The 12,199-nt window shown below is 43.0% G+C and overlaps 1 protein-coding gene across 3 annotated transcripts in view; it reads right to left on the bottom strand.

The window, feature by feature from the left end:
• UBE2F (ubiquitin conjugating enzyme E2 F (putative)) overlaps positions 1-12,199 on the bottom strand; it is a 66,036-nt gene that overhangs the window by 20,046 nt on the left and 33,791 nt on the right. For 2 of the 3 annotated variants that reach the window (XM_042874218.1, XM_042874219.1), the window contains 2 exons: positions 4,628-4,660; positions 1,451-1,513 (listed from right to left, as the gene is read on the bottom strand). In XM_042874218.1, coding sequence (XP_042730152.1) covers positions 1,451-1,513; positions 4,628-4,660 — 96 coding nt within the window. The remainder of the gene's footprint in view (positions 1-1,450; positions 1,514-4,627; positions 4,661-12,199) is intronic. The other variant, XM_042874220.1, reaches the window with a different exon arrangement.

Genomic DNA, 12,199 nt, shown 5'->3' with positions numbered 1-12,199 from the left:
GGGATTTCAAAAGCACGTAGCATTCTTCCCTTGTTAGGGTTCCCTAGGTTTCCAGTTTCTGAACGAGCCTGGGAGATGCATGATAGTGATTTCTTCTTTTTGCCATTCTTTAGCTGGTTCGATGTCTTGCAGCACTGCTAAGCCTCAGAAGACCTGACAGAAGACTGTGCTCGTGCCGTGGGAGCATCACTGCTTACAAAACCTACCTAGACTCCACCACTGCTCCCCTCTGCCAGTTAGAAGAAACAAATGCTGAGTTGGAGATGCAGCAGCAGGTATGTAGCCTCCCCACCATTCCCAAAGAGCACACACAGACACCTTCCTGGCAAGATGTTAGAGAATAATTCAGTCTAGCAGTGCAAACAAAGAAAATGCTTTGACCTGCCACCTCACCACACTGGTTTTGTTCCTCAGGCTGTCTGTAACTACTTGCTGTTTTATGGCTTGGAAGGTTTCCTGGCACAATTTGCCATGTGGACATAACAAAACTAGAATGAAAACCATTTCCAGATTAGTTTTCTACCAATTTTCACTGACCATAAGCTAACTGTCTCATCCCCACCCTGCAAATACTGATGAGTACCAGACTGGCTACAAGGTCTTACTGAAGCAAATAATAGCTGGGAAGATGCAACCTAAATCAGATATACTGCCCAACTCTGCATTTTCAACAAACTCCTCACACCAACATTTACCTGCAAATTTTGTTCAGTCTTGAAGGTTAACTTCGCCAAAAGTACCAGAAGAGTTTAATTAAAATAAGCAATCCTGAAATGCCAAGTCAGTATTTGATACATTTAAGGTATGCATCCATGTAATGGAAGGTGATGCAACTTCAGACACCCAGGTAAGGGGGAAATTATTACTTTTGTTCATATCTATCACCACACTTAGCTGAGAGGTACACATTCACAGCTTGTCATCAGGCCACTAATCAGAAAATCATAAAGAGTATTTTAAACATGAAGTTTTCCACTGCTGGGTTTCGAATGTGCCCCAGTTTCTTAAGGTTTAATAAAAGCATGCAACGTGTAAGGCTTGTGAACAAAAAAGCAGCATTTTGAAAGAGACAGAGAGAGATTGGATCTTTTTGCTGGCCTTTAAGTGAAAGGCTGCTCATGTAGCTGTGCCAGAAAAAAATTGCTATCGTTTGCTCCACAGAACATATGCAGCTTCAGGGAAAATCTCAGAAACAAGAAGCCAAAGACCATCTATTCTGGGGATGTGATTACATTATGGTCAACAATTTGAGCATATGGTGCATACCACCACTGTGCTGAGTTTACTTTCCCAGATCAAGCTTATTTTTGTTTGAATATCTGGTTGCTGATAGACTGAGTCACTCTACTGCCTTAAGTACCAGCTTAAATGCTATAAAAGGACTGACTGGGAATCACAGAGTACAGTGTGTGTTAAGGAACAAAATGCTTTAAATAAACCACTGACTCACCTTGTCACGCAAATGATGTTCTGCAGCCTCAATATTCAAAGGGTCGTCAAAATTCAAAAGATCCTGGAAAAGAACCAGAGAACATTATAGGGTTTCCTCCAAATTTTCCCCAGCGCTAATAAACAAGAAAAAGAAGCAAAGCAAACAAGAGTAGCAGGGGAGGTTTAGATTGGATATGAGGAGGAAGTTTTTCACACAGAGGGTGGTGAGGCACTGGAACAGGTTGCCCAAGGAGGCTGTGGATGCCCCATCCCTGCAGGCATTCAAGGCCAGGCTGGATGTGGCTCTGGGCAGCCTGGGCTGCTGGTTGGTGACCTGCACACAGCAGGGGGTTGGAAGGAAATTGTGGTCCTTTTCAACCCAGGCCATTCTATGACTTTATGATCTCACATCCTCTGTACAGGTCCCTGCCAAAGGTAAACGCAAACAAGTTGGGCAGTTGAAACTGAATCAAACGTCAGTTAAAGGACAACAGCAGCAAGACACTCCATCTCATCTGACTGCATGCAGCCACATGCAGCCCCTATGACACACTCCTCAGGCAGTGATGCATTTCTGTTTGAAAAGAGACAGAGTTTTAAAACAAGTTTTGAAGGAACATTGTTTCAGGAGGTGTAATTGTTGATGATTTTCATTAATTAGGGTTTATTGTACTATGAATCATAATTAAGTTTGGTGATAAAGCAGGGAGAATTTCCCTAATGTCATCTACAAGAGCAACACAATTTCATTCCCTCTAAATTGGAGCAACAGACAGGGAATGCTTAATGCAATGGGAAACACATGACCAGAAGGAAAGGAAGTGCACAGACCCCATGAGATAATGGCTCAAGAAGGCGAGGAGCAGAAAGAGTCAAAAATAAATCTGAGTTCCACCAGTTTAATCTCAATGAATGACTCCAGAAGGTGAAAGTGCCCAGGGCTAAGAGCAAAGAAAGCCAAGCTATGGGTAACATGTGAATCATCACAAAAATAACGTGGTGTCACAGAAAAACCCTCCTCTGCCTGCAGACTGGACCATTTTCCTCAGCTGAAGGCTGGCCTCTGAGAGCAGTGACATGCCATCAGTATGAAAGGCTTTGCTGCTCTCAGACTGATTTTCACTCACTGTCTTCATGAAAACCCCATCAGAATCTGCACGGACCACAGAAACACACTTCCCTCCAGAAACAAAACTTTCCTCTGACAACGCCTGCCATACAACGCCTGATTTGTAGAAGCAGTGTGGGAGGAAAATCCAAGAGCAAGCTGCAAAGCACAGCTCTTCCAGGACATGACAGATCCCTGTGGTCTCTAATGCATGACCATCATGTGCTGCTGTCTGCCCAACAGATTATTTTTATGTGCAGTTGTGTAAGGGACTTCTTTGTATCTCTGTACCTCCACTGGATTGAACTTCCCTCTGGTTACTGAACATGCAGTGGGAGACTAACAGAAACACAATTACTCTTTGCTGTCCAACCCTGTAAATCAGTTGACTAAAACAGCCATCTAAAACGAAGCCTTTAGCAGCCGTGAAAGTGAGATGACTGCAGCCAGTCCCAGGCTCAGCCTGCGTGGAGGTTCTAGGAACGCACCGTGACTCCTGGTGATGGCGTGGAACACGCTCACTGCTCTGCCACCCCAGGATGCTGTCAGTCTTCCGGGCTGCAAGTGGACACTGCTGGCTCACATCCAGCTTTTCGTCCATCAGGACCCCCAAGTCGTGCTCTGCAGGGCTGCTCTCAATGAGCTCTTCTCCTAGTCAGTACGCGTGTCTGGCACCTGGCCTTGCTGAACATCATTCAGCTCGCATGGACCCACTTTTCAAGCTGGTTCAGGTTCCTGTGGGTGGCATTCCTTCCTTTTATTGTGTTACCCGTACCACTCAGCTTGGTGTTGTCCACAAACTTGCTGAGGTACACTCAATCTCACAATCTACATAACTGATAAATGAGCACGAGTCCCGAGACAGACCCCTCAAAGACACCACTTTTTACCAGCCTACACCTGGACATAAAGCCATTGACAACAACCCTCTGGCTGCAACAATCCAACTGGTTGTTTATCTACCAAATAGAACTGCCTTCAAATCCGCATTTCTCCAATTTAAAGATAAAGACCATATCCAAGCCCTTGCACGAGTCCAGTAAGATCACATCAGTAGCCCCTCCTTGGTCCACCAATGCCATCACTCCATCATAGAAGGCCACCAGATCAGTCAAGTACCACTTGCCCTTGGTGAAGCTGTCCTGGCTGTCCCAAACCACCTCCTCACCTTGCATGCATGCCAATGTGGCTTCCAGAAGGATCTACTCCATCATCTTTCCAGGCACAGAGGTGAGGCTCACCAACCTGTGTAGTTCCCCGAGTCTTCCTTTCCCTCTTAAGAGTGATGTTTCCCTTTTTCCAGTCACCAGGGACTTCACCTGACAAGACTCTTCAAACATGTTGAAGAATGTCTTGGCAACAACATCAGCCAGTTCCTCCAGAAGCCTACGATGCACGTTGTCTGGCCCCTAGACTTGTAAACATTCAGCCTCATGAGGCAGTCTTGGACTTCCTCTGCTCTTGGGAAGGAATCTGGTCCTCCCAAAACCCCACCTGGAGGTTCAGGGACATGAGAGGATTGGGAAGCCCAACTAGCAGTGAAGATCACAGTAAAGAACTCATGGAGTACCTCAGTCTTCTCAATGTTTGTTCCTTCCAGTTCTCCTCATTTATCAGAGAGAGTACATTCTCCTTTGCCTTTTTCTTCTGACCAGCTTATCTTTTTGTTATTTTTCATATTGCTCACAAAGTTAAATTCCAGCTGCGCCTTGGCTTTCCTGATCCCATCTCTGCACATCTGGATGGCATTCCTATGTCCTTCCCAGGGCATCCGTCCCTGCTTCCACTGCCTATACTTTCCCTTCTTCTCCTTCAATTTGACCAGCAGGTCCCTTAGATAGCGTAACTCATTATCAAAGTATGTAATAATAAATTGCAACCAAAAGGAAAAGCAATCTACAAAAACATGGTCATTAGAAATCACCTGTACGTGTCCTGCAGTTAACAAAAGCACAAACTGATTTTCTGTTTGTACAACACCTACTGAGGCCAAAGGGATAAAGACCTCAAGAGGCAACATTAGGTGAGGCTGAAACCACACAAGGCAGACAGAAAGAATGTGGATATGCAAAGGATTCATTTACTTACAGTAAATAAAGAGTTTAATCCCCAGACAACATCCTGCAAGGGAAAAGCAGAGTCAGTTAGGCATGCGTTTCAGGTGTTCCAAACAAGCTGGCATTCTTTTTCTACTAGCCCACTAGCTTATTGGAAATCAAATCAAGATTAAGCTTTACTAATTTCAATCAAAATAGTGGGAAATCTTCCACATCTCATGCATGCCTGAAATATCAAAGTTTCCAAACCCCAAACACTGAATATTCAAATACAAGTTCAGATTTTCCTTATTCCTGATGCTTCTCTGCCAAGGAGAGGGGCAGTAACTTACATGCCACCACCTCATGACCTCACAGCTTAGTTCAAATGGTGGGTATACAACTTCATTTAGCAATCTGTTCTTAAAAATAACGTCAGGCAAATACTTGAATCAGTGTCATGACAGCACCGAGATTTAGGTGTAATATGATTATGGAGATACCAGCCTTGCTTATAAGCATCTATTTAAAAAGAACTGAATAGAGAAGATTTGCAACTGCTGCAAATAAGATTAAGGGTAAACTGACTCTAAATGTTCCCTCATTTGGTGCCATCAAGCACAGCCTGTTCTGAGGGTGTGCATCTCCAGAAGGGTCCGTTACCACTCACCTAAGAGCCCATATCCTCAGTTACAAGCCTCACAGACTAAGAAAACAAACAAGATGCAATTACTACAGAAGCACACTCAAAAGGATCGCCCACCACCAGGAAGGTTTTCAAGAGAAAGGATTCTGAAATCACATAACCAAGCTACCCTACTGCAAACTCTTGGGGAAATCTGCATTCCCTCTAAGTGACATCCAGTTACATCCTAAGCAAAAGACACAATGTCAGCATGACGACAACAGCCTCCTACGAATCCCTTCTCCTTTGACCTTGCATAAAGAACTTGCTCAGTGCATCTTTTACTGACACAAAGCTGCCTAGTAAAGATCAGAGCATTTCTAGTTTCTGCATCTTCTCCTAATGGGACCTCAATGGCAGCACCAACTACAAAAAAAAGGGCACACCTGAGTTAGCTCATAGAATCCAACTGCTCCAGTTATGAGCTGCACCTCGTAGAAGCGTTGCAACTTGAGACAGAAATGTAATTTATATCAAATTATTCCCCATGTCATTCAATAAACCCCATAGTTTTAAGTTTACCCAAATTGCTTTCTAATTCTCAGTTGCTGAAACACAGTTTTAAGACTTTGGAATCCTGGACTCGTTATTTAATTCAAGCTGGCTTTTCAGAGAATTCTATCCAAAAACTCCCAACAAAATAAGAAAAAAATCTCTGCAAGGCTGTAGCTTTTCAGAGCGCTTTGCATTTTTATGGTCACTCTAGTGACCAAAAAGTGTACAAAGATTATTATTATTACTGAACAAATGGTGTGAAAATCTTAATATTATTTCTGACCTGTTACCACCTATGCAAGTTTTATGACATGCTGGATTCATTTTACTCCCTTGCATGGTTCCATAAAAAATAATGCTAAATTACTACTAGAGGACAATGCCATTTGTAATGAGCTTGAGGCTAGCCCAGATTTAAATCCAGGATATTAAGACAGGGAAGTGGGACGGAACAGCTGAGAGGCAGTGAAGCAAGTATTTAATATTTGAAGAACTTGACACTGTTGTACTGCAAAAATAATCACTTTGCTCTACTGACTTCAGCAGAGCTGCTTGCTGCATGCAGATGAGCAACGTGCCTGAATGCTCAATGTTCCCCTGACTATCTGAAAGGCTTTGCAAGCTACCAAACAATAGATACTGACAGATTTAATCGTTAAAAAAGCTAAGCTCCTGTTTTCTCTTAAGGTAACAAAGCATTATCCTTGGCTACAAACATTACTGAACTTCCAGCCTGAATACTTGGAAAGCAGAAAGTCAACTCTATATAGAGAATGTTAATGATCATCACACAGCAGGAGGGTTGGAACTAGAAGATATTTGAGGTCCCTTCCAACCCAAGCCATTCTATGATCCAGGTAGGGCAGATTGCCTTTAAAACATTAAGGATCTACAGCCTTACGTTGCTCCACTTCTTTAACACATTTCTCACTCCCCAGACTTTGCTGCTATGGAAAAAGTACCTGCAGAAGAAGAACTGAGCATAGGAATCTGCATGCTCACATAGAGAATATTCCTTTGGGGAAAATGGTCTTTTTTTTTTTTTTTTTTTTTTTTTTTTTGGTCTATTTTCTTCCATGTGCTTAACGTAGTTATGGGGTGGTGGGTTTTATACACTCCACTACTGGGTTAATTTGGAAGATTCAACTATCATACTCCAATCAAAGAGCAAGGGTTAACCTTCCCAGCAGAGCAGTGCATGGTTAAATCCACTGTACAAGTGGAAGAAGATATAGCGAAGGAAATACGCTCCTTCTCACAGCACGATGATGTCAGTGCAAGAAACTCAGCAGATCAGACTTAGCAAGAACACTTTACAATTGCCCCTTTTCGTTCTCAGGCATTTTTTTCCTGCCTTTGAGTGAAAAGTAGCTTGAAATCCCTTCCCCTAGGTTTATTCACAGCATACCAAATGAGGGAGTTATAAACCCTGCAGCAACACTGAAAGGTCAAGAGCAAAGAGGCAAAAAGCTAAGTAGGGCCTTTGGAATAGCCTCTCCCCAGCCCAGGGACTCTCAAAGCCTTGTGTTTGTAGGAGGTCCTCATTCAGTTAGTCACCAAATATGCACAAGTGGCAGTTCTCACAAGCTCTTTACAAAAGCGATGCCATTGAAACCAAGTCAGAGACAAGTGTTTAGCTGTTCTTTTAGATGTCTGGGAAGAAAAAACAAAAAAAAACCAACCATACAGCAGTTCTTTTGAAGAGAGAGTCAACATGTAAATTGTAAATGAAGGTTTTCCCCCAGCAGGCAAAGTGTATTTACTACACTAATTTAGGCAGGGAACAAGCCAGACAAAAGCAGCTAATGAACTTCCAATCCAAAGCAACTTCCTCAGAGATTCAAGGAGAATTTCTGATCTCATAGACTAATTAAATTAAAGCTCGTCGCTAAACGATTCTTATGTGCAAAAACTTTAATCTGTTCAGATCAATGAAAGAAGCAGCGATCATCCATACCAGCAGATGCCTGATGGGAGGTTTTAAAAAATTGAGTAGAAAGCCCAGTGCAAAACACCATGGCAGGCTTTGGACACTGCCATTTAGGAGGGGGCACAACTGCAAACAGTGTGCTGAAATCTGCAGGCTGCTCTCTCCTGCCTGCAGACCTGCCCAAGATGGTCTTCCAGCTCCATTCCCCTTCTTCTCTCAGTTCTAACCAAGCACAGCACCCTTCTCTCTTCACTGCAGGCTAGAGAACCAAGCATGCTAGCCCATCTTCCTTTATAGAACTTCTCTGCCCCTTCAGTGTGCCTCCACAACCATTTTGGATTCTTCCCTGTGAATCACTGTTCTTTAACTGACTGTAGAAATCTTACTGCCAGTCTACGAGGTTAGAAAAACACAGCATGCTCTAATTCCAGAGACAGCAGACACTTCTCCATGGATTCAGCATCCCTGGAGGCATTCAATAAAAGGGTAGATGTGACACCGAGGGACACGGTCAGCAGGCACGGTGAGGATGGGCTGACAGTTGGACTAGGTGATCTTAGAGGTATTTTCTATCTATGTTTCTATGATTCTATAAACTGCGTATTTGGCAGAAGACTGCTTAGGGAAGAAGCAGGTTTTTGGAAAGCGAAGAATCACAGAACAGAATCACAGAATCGTTAATGTTGGAAAAGATCATCTAGTCCAACCCCAACCCACCCCCACTAAACCGCATCCCTCAGTGCTCTTCTTGAGCATCTCCAGGGATGCTGACTCCACCACCTCCCTGGGCAGCCTGTCACAGTAACTCTCCACTCTTTCAGAGAAGGAATGTTTCCTAATACCCAAACTGAAGCTTCGCTTGGTACAACTTAGGGCCCTTCCCTCTTGTCCTATCACAGTTACCTGGGGGAAAAAGGCCAACTTCCATCTTGCCACAACCTCCTTTCAGGGAGTTGTAGAGAGTGATAATGTCACACCCTGAGCCTCTTCCTGTCCTGCTCTCTGCATGTAACACTGCATGTAACACTGCTGAATATCTTGCTAAATTCCTACATCAGCTAAAGCACCACTTTCACCCACAATAAAGTGGTATTCTTCAGTCCATCCCAAGGGCCACCTTAATTTTCACGTGCCTGCAGTCCCAGCTCATGCTTCCCACTCAAACACAACAGCAGCAGCTCACTTAGAGGGCTCTGGGTAGTTTAAATGGCATGAGCTGCTCCACTTAGCAAACACACCAAAAAAAAACACCAAAAGAACAATAATAAAAACAGAAGGAAGGCTGGAAAACGATTTCTTCTGTGCTCAAATATACTGGAGGGAAGAAAATAGGAACAATTATGGTTTGTTCCTCTCCTAGACGAAGACAGCTGTGAATTGCCAAGCATGCAGGAGCACTTCACTGAAATCCCCCGCTTTTGCTCCTGACTCCTTGGCATTTGTCCCCAGCCTCACCTTGGAGCAAGCAGACAATGTTTTGGAAATCGTTCCCAGGGGAACTCTGCAATAGTTCTTAATGAACTACGCTACAGCAATTACGAACACTGGAGCGATCGCCCTCCGGAGACCAGTCTACTCAATTGATTAAAGTCAATGCAAATTGCATATTCAGAAATCAACAATTTGGGGAAAACAAGCATGGTTTAATTAGACTTTACAATGTACTACACTGTTCCACGAAATCACTCACAAAGTATGCCAGTGATAACAGCAACTGTGTTTAAAGAACAGATTCAGCTTTGCCACAGCCATTTAATGCAGAGAAAGAAAATTGCTGCAAATCCTTTATGAAGCAGAGGTTATCAGAGGACACTGAGTTGTGTTTCGTCACTGGTTTTGGCATGTGCAGAGAGAAACTAAATCTTGACAAGCAGATTTATAAAATCAAAATACAATACAATGCACCCCTTGCAGAAAAAGTTCCTAATGGGAATTTTCCTTATGGGAAAACTGAAATAATGTCAGATCTGAGAGATCACACTCAGTGCCTCGTAACTTTAACAAATACAGGGTGAAGTTTTTGTCTGCAGCCTATTCGATTTTTAGAGCTGGAGAAGAAAGAGGAAGAAGCAAGTGCAGCAACAATGGACATTTTAAGCACTTTAGGGAGCAAAGGTATTGAAAATCCAGCAATTCGCACTGCTCCTTTCTTTAGCTGACTTCCTTCAGAGAAGGAAACAAGAACCACTGAAGGGCACCTTGTGGCAAGTCATGCCTTTTTGCAATAGCTACAGCTACCTACCTCAGTTGTGATCACCCAGGATGCTCAGAAAGCACTGGAAGAGCAAAATCTCCCTCGCAATTTGGCTTTCAGTGAACATGTGCCAGGCTTCCCCAGTCTCAGGTGCTAATCAGCCCCACAGCATTCCTGCAGAGCTACCAGGAACGGCTCGGTCTTGCACAGCAAGGGCAAACCAGAGATGTCCTCGGCAGAGCAGCACATGGGGTCTGCGCTGTGTGGCACTGATGGACCTGGTGGTGGTCAGTTCAGATTAAATTATGGAGCAGAATCCCATGTCCCTACTTTCAGTGTGGTGATTGAGGTCGCAGAGCAGTTCTGGTGCAAGGGAAATCAGCTACTGGCTGTGCTGGAGTGGGGGATAAGCACGTTCCATGTAGGAATGCAGCCTCCACTAGCATGTGCTTGGAGATTTTGGCACACAGCTGGCAGACACCTTACAAGGTGGGATTTGAATAAATCAACAGTGGAACTCAAATCAGGAGTGATTCTACTGCCATTACAGCAAACAGCATTACCATAATGCTGGCTGAGAAAGAGGTACTATCAGCAGCAAGAATTACATTAGAATGGCACAGGACATACAGGCTTACTCTTCTTCCCTTCATCTTGAAGACACTGACAGTTATTGCTCCTGAAAATACTCCTCTACACTAATTACATAAAATCCTGACAGCAAACCACCCATTTTCATTAAGACAATGAATGAAAGTTTTGTGCTCACACCAAAGCTTTTAAGAACTAAACAGCTTTGTGCCTAAATGCTGGTAAATGGAAATATGAAGTGAAGTTCCTCTCATTTACTTCTCCACCAGATTACAGGTTGTCATTTACATGACTTCAAACAAACTATCTTTACTGCCTGTGGACAAAAGCAAAACCAACACAACAAATAGGAGATATTTCCCCATTTACTCATAAACGCTAATTAAATAAGTAAGCCTCTTGTGAATAAACTTCAATTAATGACAGGTTATTGTAAATTATTCTTGAAGCCTTTAATACCTTGTAGATTAGATTATTTAGTAACACAAGCAGCTATCTGAAGATATCAGAAATGAATTCCTGGAAAACATAGCATTTTCCTACAGGTTGCTATAAGAAGCTGTTTGCACAGCTATAGTTCGAGGGAACCTTGAGAATTCCCACTCCTGTTCCTGTCTACTGACAGAAATAAGACATGTCAAAAGCAACACTCTAAAGCGTGGTAAGAACTGAAAGGTATCAAAACTTGAACAGTAAACAAGAAAATCCTACTGCAAATAGTCCTCCAGTTATCTGAAACTCACTGTAGCTCCACCTGAACAGGGAACTCACCCAAATTCTCCTTGTGGACGTTCATCAGACGTTTTAAAATACTGTTTTTAACACTACCATGCTCTGCCCTGCAGAGTCAGAATTACACAGCGGTGCCTCGATCATTTCTATGGTTCATAAATCAGTCACTGACCAATTTCCAGCTATAGTTTTGTTGGAGATAATTGCAGAAGAAACAGCTTGACTTTTAGAACCAATTAGGCAATCACAATAGGTAGACTTTTTTTTTTTTTTCAGCTCAATCACCCGAGATAATTTTACAGCAAAGTCAAAACAAGCATTTCAGACAAAGCTGATGAGCACTAGGGAGGCCTGGCTTAACCAGGCAGCTGGGTCGTGGTGAGCCAGGCACAAGGAGGTGCATGCTAAGGAGCAGCAGGAGCTGCTGCAGCATTCTGGGTTCAGAATCGAAACTCCTGAGGGTGGAAAAAGCAAGGTATTAAAGCAATAACACCGTTATTTCCCGACAGGCATTTCAAAACTGCTACCTTTAGTGAAATGAAAATCTGAGAGCAGAATGAATTAAAACAAATTCTTTGATTTCCACCTGGAAAGCTCCAGTTTTTACTATGAGACCTAGAAACTGAAAAAAGGAAGCTACTTGGAGAGACTCAACCTAAAGTAACCTCTGCAGTCCTCAGCTTCATAGATACTCTGTTTTAGAGAGGAAAGTATGCAGTAAAACCATGCAAAACCTCACAGCATGGAGACAGAAAGGTAAGCAAGCGCCTGCAGCTAACTCATAAAGCAATGAATGATTGCACTGCAATATCAGTCTAGAAGTACTGCATCTCTCTTTGTATATTTCATAATTCTGTGGAGCAAGCTGCCAGATTTTTATTTTTATTTTTTAAGAATTTAGAATTCAGGACTGTTTCTATGGATAAAGAAAATATTTGCAACTGCATCAGTGGTGATAAAAGAATACACAGAGAGAATCTTTTCAAACATTACCCAC

The sequence above is a fragment of the Lagopus leucura genome, unplaced genomic scaffold (genome assembly GCF_019238085.1).
Source record: "Lagopus leucura isolate 7727_CA_CO unplaced genomic scaffold, USGS_WTPT01 Super-Scaffold_100012, whole genome shotgun sequence".
NCBI lineage: Eukaryota > Metazoa > Chordata > Aves > Galliformes > Phasianidae > Lagopus > Lagopus leucura.
Note: the sequence above shows the minus strand (reverse complement) of the source record. Positions and strands in the feature narration are given on the sequence as shown.